Raw genomic sequence first — 22555 nt, forward strand, 5'->3', positions numbered from 1 at the left:
GGCTCCCTTCAGGCCAGTCCCTGGTGCCATCACTGCTGTTTTAAGCCCTGTCCAGGCTGGGGATAGGAGTTACAAGGACAGATTTGGTGCCACACAGACGAATCCCTTGGTAAAATGCATGACCCACCGAGGTATATATTTTTAATTGATCGACATGGATTTGAAGAACTCAAAAACAAGCATGTCATATACTGTGAAAATGCAGAGAACAAATAAATTACTCCACGAGCTTGTCAATAATGGACTGTTTTCACCCAAAATAATATGCAGACAGAAACTGAGCTCGGATGTGTCTTGCATTTTTATTCCAGCAGCTCCTAGAAGGCTCTCCTGTGCCAGGCACTTCAAAGAAATCTCCGGTTTCATCCCTGAATAATTTACTATCAGCACAGACAAGACAAAGAGCAGGGGGGAGCAGCACACACGGGAAGAGGCTTCCCATCGAGGGCAGCATCTGTCTGTCCGGCGGCACTGGAAAATTGATGCCAATGTGCGCATTTCACTCAGTTGCTGGTTCTGGGTGGGTTTGGGGAGCAGGAAGGGTGGGGACATGCCCTGTGCCCTGCTCACTGGGCACCCAGTTCCCTGTAAGTCCCAGCTCAGGGTGAACCCACGCAGACCCTGCTGCAGGACACGCATTCCTGTGGGTTGCAGCCACTACCACGCCATGCAGCATCCCTGCATCACTTGGGGCTTGGAGAGCTGCTCTCCTCCCTAAAGCTCCGCTGGGAAGCTGCCTAACTCCACAGACACAACACTTCACATAAAAATATTTCATCCAAGAATAAAAACCTCATATACAAACACATCAAAGGAATGGAGCAGAACAGCATCAGCCACGTTCCTTGTCCTGTTTTCCCCCAGGCCCGGACCACCTCCTGCTCTTGGACCTCGGCACAGCCCTGCAGCGTCTCAGGGGATGGCAAGCAGCTCACTGGCAGCATAAAGTGATGCTGAGCATGGTGCTGGGGTGCTGCAAGGTTTGGAAGGTCCCAGGCAGGCACTGGGGAAACAGCCGGCACCGAAACTGCAGCAGCCTGGATGTGTTCGCCGTAGCAAAGGCACACGTGTTTCTATATTCAGCTTTCTACCAAGTGTTATTTTTGCTTTCTCTTGGTTTGGCAACCGAAGGAAGCAGCCAAGTATTTGCCAAGTTTAAAAGTATAGCAAAAACAAAAAGGGGCTTTAAGAGGCTCCTCAAATCTTCCTGTCCTCTTGTTCTGAGGCTCTGAACTGCCAGGTGCTGCAGAACAAATCCCAGGAGCATCAGCTCATGTCCTTGCACTGGGAGGACTGGACTTGCAGCCCCAGTTTTGGTCCATGTTCCTTGGTCTCATCACAGAGGGCAGAAAAAGAAGCCCAAACCCCACGCAGATGCCAAAACATGGGCAGAGCTCCTGTGCCAGACAAGCCTGCAATCGGAGGCAGCAGTGATGGGGAGGGAAGGGGAGGATGCTGCAGCCCCCATGGGCCAGGGCTGGGCAGAGAGGACCAGCCACCATGGTCAGAGCAGGCTCATGGGTGCACCAGAGGGAGCCGTGTCGGGGCTGCGTCACAGGATCTGTCTAGCTGACCAACGAGTAGACACTTCTCTCATCCTGCTCCTGGCACCCCGCCATACCGTTGCCCATCTTCTCATCATCCGTCTGCAACTGCAAAGAGACAAAAGCTTTGCTTGGCCTCGTGGGAGCTGATCCCTCCATTGGTGAGAGAGAGGGGACCCACGGGCTTGGCTTGAAGCTCTAGACCCTGAGAAAGCCCGGGGAAGACCCATCTGTCTGTGCCCCTTGCTCCAGGGAGCACATCTCTCACCCTGGGGTCTTGCCCATCTCCTTGCTCAGCACTGGAACCCCTGCAGGGGACATGGCCATGAGCCTGGATGGTGAAATAAATGGTTTTGAAGGTCTCCACGCTGGCATTCGGCATCTTCTTTGGGTCATCTTGCTGTGCCTTAGAGAAATTCTGCAGGTGCACCTGAGGAAAAGGTTTTAAAAAGTATTTCCAGAGTTCAGAGCTGGCAAAGGGATTTCAAAGCCTGGGTGAGCCAGGGACAGAGGCCCTGGTCATGCACTGAGAAGTGCAGGCAGGTGGCTGTGGCCGTCCTGGCTGCTCTTGGGCCAGCCCCAGCACTAGCATGTCCCCCTTCAAGTTCCCAGGAGGAACTAACAGACAAAGCCAGGGGTTGTCCAGCTACCGTCCTTCCATCCCATCCCCACCACGCAGCCCCCAGGCCGTCCCTGTCCTCTGCAGGGACCCCCCAGCTGTGCAGCCCAGTCCAGCCACATACTGGGAGGACAGCAATGAGCCTGCGTGGACTCACCTGCTGTGAAGGGCCGACTTGGGCGTACACCGTCATGTCCTCTGCTCTGGCCTCTGCAAGGAGAAAAAAGTGGAAGTTCAGTGAGGGAGTGGGTTGCTGCAGCTGGGAAGGGTCTGTAGTGGATCTCCCTGCTTGACCCATGGTGCTGCTGGGATGCTCCTCGCTGAGGGCTGGAGGGAATCTCGGCTTAAAGTGTGCCAGGCTCAGGCAAAAGCTTAGCCGTGCAGGAGCTGCAGCACCCAGCAGCCCCTTGGAGCTGATGGAGGTGTTTGCTGTGGGTCTGGGTGGAGGTGAGCATTGCTTCTCATCCCACTGACCCTCCTGCCCCGGCCACTGCAGGAGCAGGGAGCTTGCTTCCAGTTCAAAGGACAGCAGTCGAAGGGACTTGCCAGTGAAAATCAGTGCTTTTTTATTTAAATACAAGATCCCAGGCTGCTTTTGGAGGGTGATATGCATTTGTCTCTCCTTCATGTGTAGCCACCATTGCAGCAATTGTTAGTGTCGTCTTGTTCTTTGGCTCATCAAACAGAGGTGGGGAGAGAGGATTTAAATCCTTCATAATCCCTGTTTTGGTTCAAAATGTCAGTGCCTCCCATTTGAAGCGCTACTGCCAGCCCCACAGAGGAACAGCCATGCAGGCTTCAGCCCATGCACAGAGGAGCGCTTCGGGGAGAGGTTTTGCCCATGGTTCCCGAGGAATGAGCTGGATCCAAATTATGGGCTGGGAGGACCCTGTGGTCCTGGTGCTGGGTGCACCCCAATGTCCCGCTTGGGCACATGCAAATGCAAAATACAAGGCAGGAACTCCCCCATTTGTGTCAGCTTTATTTCAGCTTACAGAAACAACAAAACACACGCATAAAAAAAGAAAAAAGTCAGCAAGATCTTTGCTGGGCATTGGCTCAGAAGTAGCAGTGATGGGCACGGCATGTCCCATCACAAAACAGCCCTGAATGTCAGGGAGAGGAGATGAGAACTGGTCCAGTGATTTCTTCTTCCACCAGGTCTCTTGGTTGGACTTATATCCTGAACCCCTGAGTCTAGCAGAGCTGATCCCAAAGCAACATGAAGGGCACACTTCAGTCCCTGCAGCCGCCATTGTGGGAAACCAGGCAACGGCTGTTTCAGGCAGCAATTTCAGGCAGCAGTTGCAGGCAGTGGTTGCTTGAGTTGCATGTGGTGCTGCAGGGGAGTTGTTTCTGGTCATGGGCACACGACCCCTCATTGCTTGTCTCTGACCCCCAGTTGTCTCTTGCCAGCTTTTCCCCAAAATCCTTCTTGCTTTGGTGATCTCATGGCTGTGCTCCCAGCTCCTTCTTGGTGGGCTGGCAGGAAGTTTTCCAGCAAGAGACTGGGGGAGAGCACGGCTTTAGCCACTGCGATATCACCTGGGATCATCCCCTTTCATTCGCCTTTGTGGGTGCAGGGTGGGGGCACAGGGAGGTATCGGGGTCCTGCGAGCTGGGGTATGCTGTGGTACTAAGCCACAGTGATGGATGATTTCCCTCCTGATCTTAAATGCGACTAGGCTATTCCCACCAGGAAAAAGGGGAAGGGAGGGCAGTGCCTGGGGGAACCCCAAAGTCCTACCTGTGTTCATAGCCTCAGCTGCAGGCAAATGGAAGATCCTCCAGCCTGGGGGAGAAGCAACACAGGGCTCCTGTCAGCAGCGGCAACAAAAGCAAACCCCATGCAGCATCTTCAGATCTGGCTGCTGCAGCCCCTCCTGGGTGCCTGGGCACTGGGCCTGGGTGCATCCTCCCCTCTCAGGTCCTATCTCCTGCTTGCCAGGTCTGCAGGGATGGTTACCCACAGGGGAAGCAGCTCACCTTTGAATTTACAGTAGATTACAAAGATAACCACTGCTAAAAGCGCTCCGGCTCCAGTCACCAATGCAGCCATGATTCCAGCCTGCCTGCTGGAGTAGGTGCCTTGAAAGAGAAGAAGGTCCGGTAACAACATCCCCAAAATACATCTGTCTCTTTCTGGCATCAGAGAGGGGGGAAATAGGCACGTCTCTGCTTCAACACCCCACTGAGCCCTTCCCTGCTTTGCAGGGAGCCTTATTTCACAATTACGTGGTCCAAGACAGAAAAGAGGCGACACGCTGCATGAGGACAAGTGGCTTTCCAAACAGAGCAGCAGCTGGGAGACTCCTGCCCCAGCCCCTCCATGGCCACGGCTGCCCCTGCCGATGCCCCTTTGCCCTCCAGGGACTTCACAGGTGGCTTTTTGAGCGGAGGAACCCCACGTGGGCTGGGGGCAGCAGCTGCACACAGAGTCACACTCGCACCTCCAGCCCATCCTTGGCTCTGCCTCTCCGTTGCACGAACTGATTTAATGTTCCCATCCCAAGCCAGGACTTTTTGGGGGACACCCCCCTCTCCCCAAACTCCCCAGGTGACAAAGCACATGGATGCTAAGGGCACAGCCCAGAAAGCCTGAATATCCCCCCGTGAGCTGTTTTGGGAGAAGATGGACTGTGCTGGCCTCAGGCTCCCCATCTCTCCCCTCCCCAGGCGTGGGGGTCCAGCGCAGCCGGATGCTGTTAGCTGGCTTGGGCACACTCAGACATTTAGGAGCCAGGCCAGACACGGACACGCAGTTTGGCATCTCACCAGTTGTGGGAGGGTGGCTTGTGTTTTCTGGTGGCACAAACGACACAGTGAGGGGAGAGAACAGGGAGAGAGGTAAATGCCTCTGCCAGGGGTCTGCGTTTCTCACTTTGCACGCCAAGACACAGCTCAGGGGAAAGCTGGAGCCACCAGGAGCAGGATATGGCCCATCCCTGCCACCCACCCATGCATATTTCCATGGCTGTTACCTGCACAGAGGGCAGAAGGCGAGATGATGGTAACATTGCGGCTGCTGACAGGGTTTTGTGCCGTGCATGTGAGCGGGATGAGTGGCTTGTCCGGGGATGACTCCTCCACCAGCACTGTGGGCCCCTCCTGCCATGACAAGCCCCCAGCGCTCCAGCTGTAGGAGATGTTGCCGGAGCCAGAGCCCAACGCGGTGCAGTGCAGGGTGTAGAGGCAGTCACCAGCCGAGCAGTTCTGCGCCACACAGGTCACCGTCAGCACTGCCAGCTCCCCTGTGGGAAGCGGGGGGCTGTCAGGAAATCCCCAATCCCCCCATTTAGTACAAAGCATTGGGAAAAAAAAGCCAACACTAAAAGGCACTTACTGTACACATGTAGGGTGAAGGTGGCTTTTACCCCCAAGGTCTTTGCGGTGTAGGTACCAGCGTCTTCCATCCTCAGCTGGGAGATGGTGAGCGCGCTGCCGTTCTTGGAGAAGGCCAAGCGCGGCTTGTAGTTGTCATCAAAAAACGTGGCTTCAGGAGGATCGCCGAATTTCACGGTCACTATGACATCGTTGCGAAAGCTCCAGGCTGTGGCTTCTTTATCCAGGTTCTTGAGGTGGAAGGTGACAGACCTGCCCACGGCCCCAGTCACCTCTGCCCCATCGCTGGTGCATGCTGGAGAGAGAAGCCGGGCTGAAGTTGGTGTGCCCAGGGAGAAGATGCACAGCAAGCTTGGGGCCTGGCTGGTGGAGAAGGCAAGAGGGCTTGGGGAAGGGTCCTTGGCCAAAAAGAAGAGCCTCAGCCAAAAAGAAGAGCCTCACCCTGCTGCAATCACACAGCATGATGCCATGGACAGGCTGATCTATATGGGCCAGAGCCCCCTGTGCTATCGCGCACACAGTACCTCTGTTCAGCTGCGGGTGAAGTCATAGGTTGGTTTGGGTTGGAAGGCACCTTTAAAGGTCACCTAGTCTGACCCCCCCGCCATAAGCAGGGACATCTCCCACTCGATCGGGTTGCTCAGAGCCCCGTCCAGCCCGACCTCGAATGTCTCCAGTGATGGGGCATCGACCACTTCTCTGAGGCCAGTGCCTCACCACCTGCAGTGTAAAACATTTCTTCCTGACATCACCCCTCTTTCAGTTTAAAACCATTACCCCTTGTCCTATCGCTACAGGCCCTACTAAAAAGTCTGTCCCCATCTTTCTTATAAGTATTGAAAGGCCACAGTGAGGTCTCCCTGGAGCTTTCTCTTCTCCCAGCTCTCTCAGCCTCTCTCCGTAGCAGAGGTGTTCCAGCCCTTGGATCATTTTTGTGGCCCTCCTCTGGACCCACTCCAACAGGTCCGTGCCTTTCCTGCGCTGAGGATCCCAGAGCTGGACGCAGTACTGCAGGTGGGGTCTCACCAGAGTGGAGCAGAGGGGCAGAATCTCCTCCCTCGACCTGCCGGCTACACTTATCTCTATGCACCCCAGGAGATAATTGGTTTTCTGAGGTGCAGACACACATTGCTGGCTTACCCAAACTCTCTGGGGCATCCCTGGGGACAAGGATGCGTGCTGGATCACTGACACTGGATATGGAGAGCACTGAGGAACCACTCCATTGTGGGGTGATTGCAGGAATTAGGGGATTCCTTTTTATTTTAAATAAACTAATTGCCTCTGAGGCTCTGGGCTGAGGAGGACCTGTGCTTTCACATGCCCCAAGGGCTCGTGAAGCGAGCAGCACCAGGTTCCCCTGCAGCTACAGGACACCCACACTGCTTCCCGCATGCAAAGGGGGTGCAAGGGACAGACCCTTGAGGTGCAAAATGAAAGTGCAAGGAGGAGTTTGCAATGGCTCAGAAAGGTCAGGCAGGTTCCCTTTCATCACCAGTCCAAAAGGCCAAGCTCACCTACACGGGCAGGCAAGAAAACAGATAACCTCTTCCCCAAATGTGCAGCTGCTTCTTCCCTCTTCTGAGGAAGAAGACGACATTTCCCTTATTTTGAGGATGGATCTACTTCCCATTTTAAAAATCAGTGCTGCCCAGTCTGGACTGGGGACAGAAGTTTTCTCCCCAGTTCCTGGAAGGGAAATTGATCCTGGCTTAGCCAGGCAGCCAGACCCCGAGGTTGTCACCTCTCCCCAGGGCTCTGCATTTCTGCTCACCACTGCCTGACCCCATGGGGATGCCTCCAGGACATTGAGAGCAGGCATCTCTTGACTGCATGGAAGGAAGAGCTGGTCGGGGAGGATAAACTTGCAGAAGGAAATTCAGCTAAAACAGCAGATGAGGACTCATCCGGTGGTAAAGCCCTCCTTGAGACTGCAGGGAGGGGGCCAGGGAAGAGCCAGTGTCTGCTCATTTCCCTCTTGCCTAAAAAAAGGCAGAAAGTGTCTCCTGTTCCAAACAGCCCTAAATACCCCACAACGTTCCCCACAGGAACATAGAAAACTCAGAGATGACACGGTGGGGACAGACCCTGAACAAGGAGCAGAACGGTAAACTTGGTGGCTGATGCACATCCGGCAGCAGCTGGACAGAGGCTGGGCTGGAGCTGAGACCTGATGCATTCCCTCATTAGCAGAAAGGGACCACACGAGAGCAAGAGGCCAGCACCAGGTTGCACTGGGTGTCTTTCACCCTGGTTTCCCCAACATTCTTGGGACGAACTCCATCCCTGCAGAGCTGCACCTGCTCTTGGCACCGCTGGTCCCACACATGCCAACCCTGTCCCTGCTCTCCCAGGAGTCCCTAAAACCACCCCAAGTCCCCTGTGGGCTCCTTCCCTTCCACCACCAAGGGAAAACGAGCACCTTGTACTTACTTGCTTGGTGGAGGAGGAGGGCGAGCAGCAGGCACCAAAACATATCCATTGCCTCACAGCGCACAGAGAGGGGCTCACCGTACACAGCATCTACTACAGATCATGCATGATAGCAAGAGGAAGATGTATGCAGCTGCACCCACACAGCTTCCCCTCCAGTGGCTGATCACCACAGTGACATCAGGCAGTGACATCATCGCAGTGATGTGTCTAGTACCAGAAGGCGTATGACAAGAAGGAAAATCCCACATGTATAATGAAAACTTGAGCTGAAGAACTCCATTTTGAAGGAAAGATGAGTGTGGCAGCTGGGACAAAGAGAATCATCATGGCCATGTGTGACAAGTGTCCCAGCTCTTCTATGGGAACCAGCTCTAAGAGAGGGGTGTCGTGGAGACCATCGCAGGTCAGTGCCCAGGAGCACAGTGGTGCCCATGGACCGATCTCACCAAGGGCATCCTTCATAAGGGACGCTGAGATCCAAACTCTCCCATCCCCTCAAACTCCATCCCCCCTAAACAGGACAGCTAAATGACAACTGCAGGGAAACCAGCCACTTCCCTAATTCGGATTATTCTGGGAAGTAGCATGACACCAGTGTCAGACTGAAATTCAGGTGGGGGAAGCGTGCTGGACAAGCTGGGGGATGTGAGGCTTTAAAATAACCCTGGTTCCTCTACCCCAGCAAGGAAGTGGGGGCTGCTGTTGCCCTTCAGTGCTGTGGCAGGGGCTGCCTCCCCCTCTCAGCCAGAAATTCAGCTTTAAATAGTCCACTTGGAAGATCCTGAACTCCTAAAAGCAGCTTGTGTTTCACAACACCCTGGCAGGGGGGCTGAGATGAGAGGCACAAAGAGACACTCTGAGGAATGAGCTACCCCATAACCCCCCTTTGCCACCTCCAACCATCACCTGGGAGATGGGGGGGGGGTGTCTGTGGCATTGTGTCTCAGTGCTCCTCTGCAATGGCAATATTAGCAGTTTTATTTGAACTTTTCCCCATATTGAGCATCTGACGGCCCCTCAGAGCCATGGGGTGGGCTGCAATGAGTGCACGCATGCCCGGCCTGCGCGTTGCAGGGTCAGGCACCTTCCCCATTATTCTGCAAGGACCAACACAGGTAGCACTGGGCTCCATCCTGCACAAGTGCCAGGCACAGAATTTGGGGCTTTTGCACCATTTTAGAGGCAGAAGGGCAATTGTGACCTTGCCCTTCCCTGGACCCCCCCCAAGCTCCTTTGGGAAGCGGTTGCTTTGCGGGCAGACTTTTCCAAGGAAGCCGCTCAGCTGGTTTTCTGTTGCAATGAAAGAAGGAAACTGGGGAGGTGCAAAAACACTGATTTCTCTTCCCCCTAAAGCCTGATGCAGCGTATGACACACTCCTCCAGCAAACCTTTCCAAAACACTTTACTATAAATTTATTTTCCTTTCCCTTAGCAGCGGCACACAAGATCAGACCTACTGTATGAGCTGAGTTATGTTCGGATTATAAAATAGCTCAGACTCAGGGGGGAGTTGGAAAGATTTTACAGCCTTGGTCCCTCATCCAGGCCATCTCCAGCATCCCCACACCAGATATTTCTGAAGGGAGGTCGGGAGCTGCTGCAGGCAGGGGGTGGCCAAGGCACAGGCAGGGGATGCCTCCCCCTCTCAGCCAGAAATTCAGCTTTAAATAGTCCACTTGGAAGATCCTCGCCTGTTCCCATAGTCATCAGTGGAAAAGGATGGGGATGGAAAAGCACAGTGGGACACAGCTGCTTCCCCAAGCACGGGCATGGGCTGCCAGTGTCCCCAGTGCAGGAGGCAGCCAGGGCTGGGCAGGCACCAGGCAGGGCTCAACTCCAAGGGCACTGTAAAACTTTCTTTAGCACTTGGATAAAAACCCAGGCATTTTGTAACCAGTTGCTGAGCAGAGGTCAAAAAACAAAACTCGTTTCTGATTTTTTCTCCACTGCCATTGAACCCACAACCCTGCACATCACCAGTGTCACTGGCTGCCAGGAGCTGGGGGCTCCCTCTAGCGAAGCCGGGCGCCACAGGATGAGGCCATGGGGTGAAAGCCCATGGGGCTGGGATGAGATTGGGATGCAAACTTGCTCTGGCCATGCTTCCCAGTGCTGCCTCACTGTGCTGGCAAGGCTGACCCTTCCCCTCTGAGGCACTGATTCTCTCTCCCTCGCATATGCCCAGCTGCGGGGTTGTATCCAGAGCCCCTCGACCCTCTCCCAGTGCTTCAGCATCTTGCTGGCCACCCTTAGCCACAGCCTGGGGAGATTTCTTGCCTAGCTTCAACCCTGCTCTTTGCTCCACTGTCCTTCACCTCCATGGCCATCGTTGCAGCCCCAGCTTGGCTGCAGTGGGGGGGTCAGCGTGTGCCAGAGTGTTTTGCCCCGATTCCCTAGGGACAAGCAGAGTATCCTCCAGTCGGGAATGTGGATGTCAGTGCCCGGCGAGCAGATGCGGAGGCTGGGCTCGGCTGCTGCCCACTGCCTGGAGAGGATCAGGCCATGGGCATCATCACGCTGGCGTAAACTGTCATGGGCTCCTTGTCAGGGCTCTGCAGCAAGGATCAGGGAAGCAAAGGGGTCAGCGAGGTGCCTGAGCTGAGGAGGGGAGGCTGTGGGTTGCCCCATGGTGATGCCCAGTCAGGGTGAGGACCTGGTGGGGGGCAGCCACCCTTACCTGCGAGAGGGATGGGTAGCCCTGTGGGGCAGACGGCTCTGCCAGATGGCTGTGTGGGGGTCGTGGGGCTCTGCCGGGGGCTGGGGCTGTGTCCGTGGGCAGGCCGGTGGCTGCAGCGTAGATGGTGGTGCAGGAGGGGTGCTCGGTGGCAGGGACCCCTTTCTGCTTCTGCTTGGAGAATGAAGGATGAGCAGCAGTAGGCAGCTTGCCACAGGGGCCCTTCCCTCCCTCCACCCTGCATGGGCCCACTGTTTCCTCCTCAGTTTGTGCTGATCAGGACTCGGGGAGGGGGAAAAACCACACAGTCTGGCCCCAAAGCCACCCTGGGCTGCTGGGGGCTGGGGAAGTTGCAGCACCCAACCTTATTCCCAGCAATTCCTAAATTAATGGTGACTGGGCTGACTCCTGGAAAGGCAGGGATGGGTGACCCCAGGGAGCCCATGGCCACCCCAGTGTCCCTCCCCACCCCGCCCACAATTTGACCCTCTCCCTCGCCAGCCACAGGGCTGTGTTGACACCCAGTGGTCAAAGCCCATGACAGAGGGTGCCGCAGACCAGCGAGGAGGCACCCAGCAATGACCCAGAGCTTTGGGTGCTGCTGCTGCCCAAAGCCAAGCTGCCACTGTCCGAGACCCCCACCCAAGAAACCCTGGTAGGGTCATGCCCGCGCTCCCCACCGGCTGCAGCATTCGGGGTCCTATTACTAAAAGAGCATTTCCATCACTAAAGGAGCATTTTTCCACCAAGGTGCTGAGGCCGGCTGGGGTCATGCTGGTCATGGCTCACCTCCACCCGCTGCACTTGGGAGTAGATGGTGTGCACTGCATTGTCCTCAGCGAGTGGCAAGTGCGCCTGCTCCTGCTCCTGGCTGGCTGCGGGGGGATAAGCAAGTCACCAAGATGCAAGGGGAGCAGGGACTGGGGGGGACCCCAGCGCTTTGCAAGCCACATCCTGCTCCTGTGCTCCAAGGCACAGCAAGGGTGAGCCCATGCTGGATTCGTCCCCAGCACGGTGCCCGCTGGCTGGACCCAGCTGCATCCATATTGCTGTAGCTGCCCAGGCGCAGTCAGAGGATTTCTGGCTGCCGCAGGTCAGCTTTGCAAATCTGTCGTTACACAGGGAATGGGAAGGAGGAGCACGGCCCGGCTGAGGCACTCATAGAGATAAGGCGCTCTCTAATTTGGGCTGGGATCATTCAATTCCCCTTGAGACTGTGCAATATGAGCTTAGAAGCCCACCATCCAGGTAGAGTGTTGGATATCATCTGCAGGTTCGTTTCTCTTTTTTTTTTTCTTTTTTTCCTTTTTTTTTTTTTTTTTAAGCTCGTTTCCTTCCTGCCTTTTACTCTGTGCTTCAAGAGAAACAGGTTTCGTTCATCCCAAGGGCCAGGGTACTTGGTAGACAAGGTGCCCACAGGAATCAACCCCTTGGTCAATTCGCTAGCACTGGCTGGGGGCAGCTTCTGTCCCCCCACAAGGCTCACCCCACTCATGGACCACCAACTGCCCCAGCACCCCTCCCTTGTGGCACTTACCGATTGGCGTGGCCAAATAGGCAGTCACAAACACCCCAGTGAGGACCATCACTGCAGCGATGGGCACCGCCACCATCAGCACAAGATGCTCTGTCCTCAGCTCGGCACTGCCTGGTATGGGGGACAGAGAGAGGAGGGGGTCAGCCACTGGCCCTGGGGCCCAGGGTCACCTAGAGCTCAGCAGAACAGGCTGCTAAAATCTTTCTTCATCTCATCACCTAATTTTGGGCTGATGATTTCTGTAGAACAGGAAACAAGGGGCAGGAAGTTCTTCTCTTGAGCAAAGCTCTCTTTAATCGCCTCCAGACAGCAACAGTCAGCAAAAAGCCAGACAAAGCCCTCAAAACGTCACTGGTGGCTTTATGGAGGCCTGTGGGGAGGCAGCCCCTTTGTATAATGCCCTTGCATCTCAGGTGTGTGAGAAGAGGGCCCTCGGACGGAGCTCTGCAGCTCCAGCTGCCAGCTGGGCTCCCACCACTGGGAGGCACCCAGGGCGGCCCCGCTCCTGGACTACTAACGGTGACACCATGCAGGGGTGTCCCACAGTGCAAGGGGTTTTGGGGCAAGGCAGGTTGAGAAACAAGCCCGAAACCCTCCTGGAGCATCTCATTTCAGCACCTCCTTTTCCTAAGCAAAAGTCCTGACCTTTTTTCCCATGGGGATGTTTTCTCAGCACAGGTCACTGAGAGAGCCCCAGCAGAGGTGTGACTTCACCTCTGGGTCCCCAGGGAAAGGGGCAGCCACCGTGCTTCCCAGCCCCGCGAAAGTCCCCCATGTCACAAGGGAGTGCTAGAAAATCCCAGTGAGACAGAGCGTGACTTTTGCCCCGAGAGCCTCTGAAGGGGAAGTTGTCACCGAGGTTTTTATCCTCCCCAAATCACCCGGCGTATGAGTCTCATGCATTTAAAAATGAGCCTTGAGCACTGGGGCACAGCGAGTGCAGTGGCCTGGCTGACCGGGGAGGCAGGTGGGACATGCAGCTCCACGACCGGCATTTACAGGAAGGACTCAGCAACCCCGGGCGGGTGACACAGCAGCCACTTTTCTTGCAAAAGGCTCCTTTGAGGCTGCCTAAAGCAGCATGAAAAAGAAGTCCCCTGAAAAGCAAGAGCAGGACTAGGAGGCTGGAGAGAGCCACATCGGCAACTGGGGACTTACTTACCCCCTTGCTCATAGCTGCACTCGGAGAAGTTGAAGGCAACAACCCGGCTGCTGACTGGGTTGCTGGCCGTGCAGGTGCAGGGGATGCTTGTGTTCTGCAGGGGGTAGGAGAGGTGCAGGAGGCTGCCATTGCAGGAGCAGAGCCCCAAGGTGCTGGTGTCCCAGCTGCTCCAGCTGTAGGAGACTTTGTCCCCTTTCTCTGCCGTGCAGTTGAGGGTGACAGTGCAGCTGCCGTTGGCCAGCACCCAGCTGAGGATCTGGATGCTGGGTTCAGACACCGGCTCTGGAGAGAGGGAGGGAGGAAAGGGGTAAAAGTTTGTGTCTGGGAAAGGAGGCAAACGTTGCCTTGGCCCTTGCCTGGGAAATCCTGCCGGCCTCTCCTAAATTGCCGGGAGATGGAGAGGAACCGGTCTGGCCCCAGAACCACTGCAAACAGCATTAGGGAGGGACATGGTCTGTACGTACCCAAAGGCTCCAGATGGGATGAAAGACTCACTGCAGCACCTTGACATCAGGGTGGGCATCTCCCACACCTCCTTGACCACCACCCACCTCCCAGACCTGCTCCCAGCACCACAAGAGGCTGGGAGCACCCAGCACTGTCCTCCCAAAGCAGCGTGTCTCACCATACACCTCCAGCTGTATCTGCCAGACTTTCTCCTCCGGCCCCTTGCTGACTATGTACTCGTAGAGCTGCGTGTCCTGCCGCTGGGTGTTCAGGATCTCCAGGGAGAAGTCCAACTTGTGGAAGCGAGTTCGTCCCTGCATGTAGTTGGTGTAGTTGCCACCTGAGTACTTGAGCAGGACAAGCTTCCTCTGTGGGTCCTCTGTGTCCCGCTTCCAGACGGCTGCCCCAAAGCGCAGGGTGAGTTCCTGGAGTTCAGGGGGGATCCGTAATATTGTCGCCTTCCCCAGGGTGCCCAGCACAGTCTCCCTCGCTCCGCGGCCCATGCCTGGCAGGAGACCAGAGAGAAGGGCTGAGACTGGCAGGGAGGCACAGGACGGCTCAGAACGACCATGTCCCCCGCCCCCCGCCCCCCGTCCCGGCTCTGCTGGAGGAGGGCGGATGCCCACAGAGCTGCGGTAGCCAGCAATGGCTTTGGACCCACCCTGGTAATCCACAGATTGGGGACAGCTTAGGTTGCGTGAGACAAATGGGTCGAAAATTGAACAGATTATCGAACCACATTTTCAAGCTCTGGATTATCCACCACATCCTGCACCAGTGATTGCTGGCAGGTGGGAACATGAGTTGCGCTGTAAATCAGGGTTCAGTACGAGCTCTGCCCCCTGCCCACCTCACAGGACCATCCTCAGAACCAAAGGAGCAACACCCAGCCCTTGGCCCCACATCCTTGACCCTGAAGGATGCAGGTTGAGGGCTTGGCTGAGGAGCTGGAGGGGAAGCATTGCCTTCCTCTGCTCCTCTCCTGGAGCAAGGCGAGTCTTTATCTGCATCAGCCTCAGCGTTCTCCTGCATCAGGCACCACTGTGCGCGATGGCCGAATCCTGGTTTAAGGCTCTGGACTTTCTGTTGGCACAACAGCAGCCAGTCAGAACAGTGAAACATCACCCCATGGAGCGGGGCTGCCTCAAGCAGGGGAAGGCGCTTGTGGTCCCAGTCTGGTGGGGATGCTGGTCCTGGGAGAAGGGTGCTGGCTGTGGTGGGACCACCTTGAGAAGTCCCAGTGCCACTAGGGCAGTCCAGAGGGAAGCAATGCTCAGTGGTTCTTGGCCAAAGCCTGCAGTTGGGTGCATGTCATGGCACCCACCTCCCTCAAGCACCTCAGCGCCAGAAACCTTCAGCAGGACTTTTCTTGTAGAAATCGCAAGAATTTGGAGGTGGGCTTAGGTGTAAATCCCAGGCTGTCCTTCTTCTGGTCGAGGTGGTCCCAGGTGCATTTCTTGATGGCCACAGAAAAGTGCTCTTAAGAAGAGTGCAAGCATCTCCCACGTGTTCTGAAGCATCTGAATCACCCGGATTTCCTGGAGGGCATGCAGGAGGATCTTCTCCCCCAAACCCTTTCCTGTCTTTTGCTGCAAGGCAGTGATTACCCACACCCCTGAGCAAACAAGTTTGTTTGCATAGGAAACAGCATGGGGAGAAATGCCAGCTCACCGTTGCTGCCAGCCACCCTGAACATGGAAGGGACCCCACCATGTCACCCCCACATTTCCTATCGACTTCTTTCCATTGGGGTGAGGCTTTGCCCCAGAGTAGAAAAGAGGAGGAGCTACCCCAGAAGAACAGGTCTAGAAAGGCCCAGATAAGCCCAGTATCTGCCTCTCCTGCGGCACATATGGTTCCAGTAAAAACTACAGAGCACTCTCCCTGCCGCCATCCCAAGTGAGTGGCATCGCTTATTTTTGGCCCTTCCATGGCATGAAACACAGTAGTTTCTGAGCTGTCCCTGTGGACTGCATCTCCCCAGCATTGAAGCAGCCATGCGGACATGGTGGTCATCCCCCAGAAGCCCCACGGTCTGTCTGACCCAGTACCTCATACATTTTTTGCTGATACATTTACTGTAAAGCCCAGCATGCAGACGGATGGGTTTTCTCAGCAACATGTGTTTTTGACACACAGCAGTTAGGCTCCTCATTAATTACCAAATGGAAAAGCCCTTTTTACATCACATTAGAAAAACCCTCTACCCCAGAGAGAAGCATCTCCTTTCCGGGGAAGACGACTTGTCTGAAGCAAGACTGCAGGAGGATGGATGTAAAGAGGTCTGAAACCATCTGCACTGAAGCCCAAATGGAGGAAGGTAAGCGATTCGCACTGGCACAGCGCTAGGTCCAGAGCAGCCCTCGCATCAGATATTGGGTTCATGGGACTTTCAGTGTGCTGGCTAGGCAGAAAACCCCGGGGGGATTTTAAAGGCAGGTATTCTAGTAACAGTGAGCCAGCAGAGCTGAGGAGAAGCCCCCGCTCTGCCAAGGTTGCTGGTTTTCTGGCCAAGCCCTTCATTTGGTGACCCGTAATTACACAGATGCAGTGGCAGAGGGCTGATGGGGCTGCAAGGACACACAGCATCCCCAGGGAAGGGGAACGGACATCAGGCTGGGACCAAGAAGAGCGTCAGGATTAGTCACAGCTCCCTTTGCTCTGCTCTGCTCGGGGGCCCCAACTCACCCGAGTGCTTTTGCGCAGGCTCACTACCACTGAAACCGATTTTGCAACATCCTCCCATAACTGCTGACGGGCTGGGAGGAGAGGACCCAGGAGCCCTGGTGTGTCCGGGTGGTCCTCACTCCCTGACCAGCTGGTCTGGGGGGAATTTTGACTTGTCTGGGACACCATCATCCCTAGGACACCATCCACAGCCAGCCAGGGCTCTTTGGGCACCCAGAAAACAACCATTGCCCACTGCCAGTCCCTTTCCACTTGGCTTATACACATTTTATTGCTTGGGTACTGTCTCCCAGCCCACTGACACCTCTTGATCTGAGACACTTGGTATCGCAGAGTAAGACAATCCACCAAGGACCTTCATCTCAAGTATCTCAGTTCACATCTGGTACTAAATTATTTGCTCAGTGCTATTAATACCCCATTAAAACACACGGTAGAGTGCTTCACTATTGCAGCTGTACTTTGTCCATCACCACCTTTGTTCATCATCTTTCATTCTCTCCTCCCTCAGCCTGACTAGTAGGAGCATATTAGGGATGCACCACACATCTAGCTTGGAGTTGCGAGCCATTTATCTTTTATATGCATATTTATACTCAATCTGCCCGTCCACCTGGCACACAGCTCATGATTTCTAAAGGTCTTAATATCTGACAAAAATCCCCAAACAATCCAACCCAAGTATTGCACGGAGAGGAAAATATACATACCCCAAACACGGCCAAGAGAGATCAGCAGCCAGAGACACACACTGCAGCCCATGCCTTGGTTCACGGAGCCTCTGCTGCAGTGGAGTTAATATCTACTGCCGGGCTCATTATAAGGACAGGTGTACTCAAATCAGAGACGATGCCTTGGGCCATGTGTTTCCTGTTTTTGGCTGAATAACTCTTCTCTTTTTTTTTTTTCTTCAGTGGAAAGTATTCAAAGCACTAAGCCGTGCTGCTGAACGCTTCACCAGAGTCAGCCCAAGAGACCTGCAGAAGGAAGCAGAGCATCGATTTATAGTTTGTGCCAGAACTGCATCATCCTGCCACAGGTCCTTAACCCAACGGCAAAAGAAGAGGAAACGACCAGCAAGTTAATCATTTCACATACGGTAACAGCTTCCTGGGGCTGTACAGAGCCTTCAAACCCTGCTACCACAGCGGGGGCAGGCGGTCGCTCCCCCCACGTGGCATCGTCCCAACCGCTGCTGTTCAATCCCAGTGCCGTGGGGCTGGTACCCAGCACGAAGCTCACCCAGAGAGACGGTGTGCACTTGTGCTCACAGCCACAATGCCCACTGGTGCAGGAAAACCCCAAATATTCTGGGATAAACCCATACCCCTACTTTGGGCTGCATGGGATCTACAGCGAGGAGGAGTATGGGTGGTCTTCAAAAACTCACCGAGGAAAAGCCCAATCCTTGTTCTCAGGCTGAGTGCTCAGGGAGGTGATCTGGACTTCAATTTGCCATCGTTCAACGCCATAGTGGGTGCTCAGGGATGGGGACAGTCACCCGTCCTGCTGGTGTCCCCCTCCGGGTGGTCATGGAGAGGGGACTGCACCCTCCCACACTCAATGGAGAGCTGGGGATCAGGAGCGCAGGGAAAACACCGCCCGCTTGTTCCACTGCTGAAAAGGGGTGAGAAAAGCTTGGTTGTTTTTCTGGTTTTAGTGGAATGAATTATTCATCTCTGTCGGTGCTCAGCCCGTGCAGCTTTAAAATAGGAGAATGTTTTTTTCCTATTGCTTTCTTCAAGTTTTCATTGCTTTCTTTGGCTTTGAGAAAAGAGCAGAGGCAACAGCACAAAGCAGGAACTCCTCCACTGTTTTAAACCAAATTTGAGTGCCACAAGGAAATAAAGGGTGATCTTACAGCCCACCGCTTTTCAGTGGAGACAAGCTCCAAGAGTTTTATTGCCGATAAATTATTTCTAATGATAAAAACCCTAAAATCACCCCAGCATCCTGCTAGGCCACTCCTTTCCTGCTCAGAAAGCATCTAGCTGAGAAAAGAAAAGAAAAAACAAACAAACAAACAAACAAAAACCCAAGCCATTTCCCAATAATCAGCAGTTTGCTGAAGGGAAGAGCTCTGCAGAGGCCTGAAAAAGAAAGGATGAGTAAGAGCAGCACAAAGGGACTCGGCTCCTTTTCTTGCCACGCGCACACAAGGAGCTTTGGCTCAGCTGAAACATGGCGGTGGTTCCTACCAGAGGCAGCCGGCTCCCAGACCGAATGCTTGGCCAGATGGTAGAGGGCCAAAGACAGCACCTTGGGGTATTTTGCAGAGCAGCAAGCTTCCCCGGCACAAATCCCACCTGAAAAGTTGGTGGTCAGGACAGGGGTCTCCAGTGGATGGGCTCCTTCAGCTCAGCCCCCCAGGTAAGGCAGCAGGATGGTCCCCAACCTTCCCCTTGCCACGGATAGGCGCCCCGCACTTGGGTACAGGCTGTGCCGGCATGGAGAAGACTGTTGACGGCAATCTGGTCCAGGAAAACTATAAAATGCCAGTATCACCCATGGGGCCCTACCACAGCAGCATGCCCCAGGCTGGGCTGGCACCAGCCAGGAGATATGGGAAAAATTATTTAATAAGCAAAACTGTCAAGGAAAAAAGTCCTTCCAGGAAGCACCTGGGGGCACAAAAAACATACAGGCAGTCACAGAAAAAAATCCTTTAACTGAAAATAATGATCCTAAATGCCTTTACTTTCCCCATCAGCTCAGGCTGAAGTCTCCTGGCTAGAAAGATGACTGAGGCACAGCACCAGGCTCTGTATTTATTCATCACAGGAGGTTTTATGATGATGCTGTTGCTCAGCGGTCATCTTGGATTTTGTCAGAGGCAGAAAAGCCCCAAACCTCCATATGGGAATGGACCAAGACCCAAGAAAATATTTTCAAGGGGGGACATTTCTGCAAAAATATACATTGGTGCTAAAACCATCAGCCACGTGGCAGGAATTACCCCAAGCTCCTCATTAGACCCAGGAGCTGGAATGACTTGTGCTCGTTATTGATTTTTCAAATGAGCCGGCAAGGTCCCCGTTGACCCTTTGATGAATCTGCCCTTAGGAGTCTTTGCTTAAAGATGGCACTGGAAAGTGATGCTTCTTGGGTTTTCCAGAGGGTAGAGCCCAGTTCTCCCTTTTCTTGGGCTGGTTTGCTGGAGCTGGCAGGAGCAGCAGCATCCCAGGGCTGCGGTGGCCCTGAGCCATGTCCCCGTCCCTCCTTGCATGTTGAGGGACCATCTCCACTGCTCACAAGACACATCCTCCCACACCAGTGGGCCTGTGTCCCACCATCCAGAGCCAGCTCCTCCCATGGGGGACAACTGTGGAAGGGCTTCTGTCCCCAGCAAGGGTATTGGGGAGGGAAAGTGGGTCCCTCCATCATCTCCCCAGTCCCTGAGCACCCTCTGTGGCCAATCCCAGCCCAGAGAACACAGAACAGGCACCTAAAAAGGTGGTGTTTAAGGTTAAAATTAATTTAATGTATACACAGACACATTTCTGAAGGCAGAGGCCATACTCGCCCTGCTGAATACTCCCTTGCAGAGAAAGCCACCTTAGCTCTGCCCGCTTCAAGATGTTCTGGTGCTCCAGACCTGGAGGTCAGGCAGCACCCAGTTGCATCCATGCCAGTGTCACTGGTTTCAGGCTAAACACGTCATGTACTGTCCTGCACCATCACACTGCTCATCAGCACCATAAAGGCCATCATCAACAGCAGGCAATGGCCAAGGATCCCTCCAAGTCCATGGGCACCCCTGGGAAAGGCTCAGATTGGGTCTCCCCACAGATCTCAGGGCTGGGGAGAGGAGGATTTCCAAGAAGTTAACCATGAACTTAATTTAGATTGCCAGGGTTCTTGAAACACCATTGCAACAGTGTTCATCCCGGTTTTGTTCAGATCTGGAGAACATGACCTCTGATTGAAGCAAAGTAGAAAAGGTGAGGGGGGAAAGTGAAGCATGGAACTACCCTGAAGGCAGTGGCAGAGAGGCCAGCGCCTGGGCTGGTGGGAAGCAGGTGGGTGCTGGTGTAACAGACACTGGTTATAATGGTTCCCTTGAGCAACCGCATCATTCTGCATCCAGCCAGTTTAGGGACTTCATCCAGGCACTGGGGGTGATGAGATGAGGAGAGATGTCAACCGCAGAGCATCCTTAAGCCAGACTGAGGAGGAAGAAGAGGGGGAGGAGGTGTCCCAGGACCACCAGCATGCTGGTGGTGGTACAGGCTGCAGCAGCGGAGGAGTCACCTGGAGGCAAAGAGAGACCTGGGACATGGAGAGGGCTGTGGGCTGTCCAGCCCTGGCAGGGGACCCCACCTGGTCCCCTCCCCAGCTGGGCTCCTGCCACCCACCAGCCCGCGGTGCAGCGGGAAAAGGCACCCACCACTCCTGACCCATGGGCCACCTTCAGCCTTGCAGGGACTCACTGTCCTCAGGGTCATCACCACTGCTCTGGGGACCCTCCAAAGCCAAGGCCACCTTGCAGCCCATCCCACCCAAGTTTTGCCATTTCATGTGTGCACTGCAGGTGGTACCTGTCCAGGAACAAGGGTGCCTGTAGGTCAGTGAGGCATTGTTGGAGGAGACAGGGTTGCTGACTTTGCAGGTGTAGGTTTCTATCAAGGGGTCAAAGGAGACATGCTGCTCAGAGGCACCCGCATCCTCCAGTGGGAGCTTGCTGGGGGGGATCCACTCGTAGGTCACCCCTTCAAGCCCCACTGAGCACTCCAGGGTGGCTTTGCACCATGTCAAGTCACCCCTGATCACTTTGGCGTTCACAGTGGGCTTCGGGACCAGCTCTGCAAGAGGCAACAGGATGTCACAGCCACCCTGTCCCCCCATGGGGTGCTGGGACAACCCTCCCATTCTCCCAGCTCACCATACACTGTCAGAAGGATGTTTTCAGTGTACTCCTTGCCCACCTCATCCTCCAGGTACACCTGGTACATGCTGCTGTCATTTTTCTGCAGGCAGCTGATTTTTAGGGTGTTGTTGGGGAAGAGCTCCAGGCGTCCCTTGTAGGTGCTGTTGGTATACCAGACCTTCCCCTTGCTGTCCCGGCTGGTGATCTTCACCGAGTTGTTGCGCCGCCAGTGGATTTGATGATAGGAGGTCTGGGTTTGCAGTCTGGGGCTGAGATATGCCACCCCATCAACAACCCCTACCACCTCCAATGGACCGTGTTGTGCCCAGGCTGCTGAGAAAGCAGAGACCGGTACTGCTTGGCCAGCCAGACACAGCCCACTCTTCCCTGGGACTCATCCCCAGGGACCTGCATTCCTCCCAGACACATGAAAAATGCAAATAACCCATTTGCTCACTAATTCCTAACAGCTTTGTGCTCTCTTGGCCTTGGAGGCATGTGGCATGAACAAGCCCTACAGCTGGCAGCAGAATTTCCACCTCCCCACCCTGAGCATGCAAGCACCCAGACGCCCCAGTGTTGGGGTTTTTTTTTTTTTCCCTCTTTGCTTTCATATCTGGGGTCCTTTCACCGCTCCAGGCTCACCCAGAGCAGCCCCTCAACCCTCAGCTTGGTGGTGGTGATGCCAGGGGCTCCCGCAGGAAGGGAGCCGGTGGGTCACACCTTGAGCACAGTGCTGGAATGGGAAAAGCCAGGGGAGAGAGCGGGGATGGGGAGGGTTTACCTGCAGGCACATCCCCAAGGTCCCCCACCATCCCTAAAGCCATGTCCCCCCCCAACCCAGCACCCTCACCCCCACAGAACCCACCGCCATACTTTGCATGATGAAGAAGAGGAAGAGGAACGCCCTTGTAAGCCCCATCGCCATCTTCTCTCTGCGTCTGCACCCAAACCCCAGAGTGGAAATCCTCCTCACCAGGCAGCTGCTCACCGAAGACCCCCGGAGTCTGCAGCCCCTTGCCACCGTCCCTAAACCCACGGCCAGGAGGGGGGCTCTGCAGGAAGGGGGCTGGCTGTGCAGCCACGCAGCTGGGAGGTGACATGAACCCACCACACTTCCTCCACCACTTCCGTCTCCCTTAAGAGAAGTCACCCACACGGGGTTTGGGGGAGGTTTGTGACGCCGTCCAGTGGGCGGCCAGCGAGAACAGGCACTGCACCCCTGAGCTTCCTTGAGGA

The 22555-nt window shown here is 55.0% G+C and overlaps 3 protein-coding genes across 10 annotated transcripts; all 3 read right to left on the reverse strand.

Moving 5' to 3' along the window:
- Positions 1-283: 283 nt before the first annotated feature.
- LOC104318406 (SLAM family member 5-like) lies at positions 284-8818 on the reverse strand. 2 transcript variants are annotated; one of them, XM_069794350.1, is made up of 9 exons: positions 7939-8818; positions 5507-5800; positions 5145-5414; positions 4939-4965; positions 4150-4251; positions 3911-3955; positions 2321-2373; positions 1813-1974; positions 284-1652 (listed from the first exon to the last, which is right to left on the reverse strand). In XM_069794350.1, the coding sequence occupies exons 1-9, from the start codon at positions 7985-7987 to the stop codon at positions 1566-1568; spliced, it is 1089 nt and encodes a 362-aa protein (XP_069650451.1). In that variant the 5' UTR covers positions 7988-8818; the 3' UTR covers positions 284-1565. The 2 variants fall into 2 exon arrangements, with proteins under 2 accessions (XP_069650451.1, XP_069650452.1); XM_069794351.1 differs by lacking the exon at positions 4939-4965.
- A 512-nt stretch (positions 8819-9330) lies between these two features.
- LOC104320786 (signaling lymphocytic activation molecule-like) lies at positions 9331-17401 on the reverse strand. Its single transcript, XM_069794352.1, has 7 exons — positions 17160-17401; positions 13940-14266; positions 13315-13596; positions 12153-12263; positions 11405-11490; positions 10619-10786; positions 9331-10493 (listed from the first exon to the last, which is right to left on the reverse strand). The coding sequence occupies exons 1-7, from the start codon at positions 17209-17211 to the stop codon at positions 10437-10439; spliced, it is 1083 nt and encodes a 360-aa protein (XP_069650453.1). The 5' UTR covers positions 17212-17401; the 3' UTR covers positions 9331-10436.
- Positions 17402-19908: 2507 nt separating this feature from the next.
- LOC104320787 (SLAM family member 5) lies at positions 19909-22448 on the reverse strand. Of its 7 annotated transcripts, none has more exons than XM_069794358.1 (4): positions 22293-22448; positions 21332-21646; positions 20988-21251; positions 19909-20700 (listed from the first exon to the last, which is right to left on the reverse strand). In XM_069794358.1, the coding sequence occupies exons 1-4, from the start codon at positions 22417-22419 to the stop codon at positions 20606-20608; spliced, it is 801 nt and encodes a 266-aa protein (XP_069650459.1). In that variant the 5' UTR covers positions 22420-22448; the 3' UTR covers positions 19909-20605. The 7 variants fall into 7 exon arrangements, with proteins under 7 accessions (XP_069650459.1, XP_069650458.1, XP_069650457.1 ...); XM_069794357.1 differs by having other exon boundaries at positions 21332-21649; XM_069794356.1 differs by having other exon boundaries at positions 19909-20561; positions 22185-22448.
- Positions 22449-22555: the final 107 nt, after the last annotated feature.

This window comes from Haliaeetus albicilla, chromosome 10 (genome assembly GCF_947461875.1).
Source record: "Haliaeetus albicilla chromosome 10, bHalAlb1.1, whole genome shotgun sequence".
NCBI classification, from domain to species: Eukaryota; Metazoa; Chordata; class Aves; order Accipitriformes; family Accipitridae; genus Haliaeetus; species Haliaeetus albicilla.

Bases quoted from the DNA above. Each gene is read 5' to 3' on its own strand.
- LOC104320786 (XM_069794352.1), bottom strand. From the start codon at position 17,211: ATGGGCTGCAGTGTGTGTCTCTGGCTGCTGATCTCTCTTGGCCGTGTT. The intron at 13,597-13,939 runs GTGAGACACGCT...CCCTCTCTCCAG, and splicing joins GATACAGCTGGAGGTGTATG to AGCCGGTGTCTGAACCCAGC. The intron at 10,787-11,404 runs GTGAGCCATGAC...TTCTCCAAGCAG, and splicing joins CCCAAGTGCAGCGGGTGGAG to AAGCAGAAAGGGGTCCCTGC.
- LOC104318406 (XM_069794350.1), bottom strand. From the start codon at position 7,987: ATGGATATGTTTTGGTGCCTGCTGCTCGCCCTCCTCCTCCACCAAGCA. The intron at 5,415-5,506 runs GTAAGTGCCTTT...CGCTTCCCACAG, and splicing joins CTTCACCCTACATGTGTACA to GGGAGCTGGCAGTGCTGACG. The intron at 1,975-2,320 runs GTGAGTCCACGC...CCTTTTCCTCAG, and splicing joins AAGTCGGCCCTTCACAGCAG to GTGCACCTGCAGAATTTCTC.
- LOC104320787 (XM_069794353.1), bottom strand. From the start codon at position 22,419: ATGTCACCTCCCAGCTGCGTGGCTGCACAGCCAGCCCCCTTCCTGCAG. The intron at 21,647-22,184 runs GTGGGTTCTGTG...CTTTCTCAGCAG, and splicing joins TCATCATGCAAAGTATGGCG to CCTGGGCACAACACGGTCCA. The intron at 20,701-20,987 runs GTACCACCTGCA...CTTTGCCTCCAG, and splicing joins GCACCCTTGTTCCTGGACAG to GTGACTCCTCCGCTGCTGCA.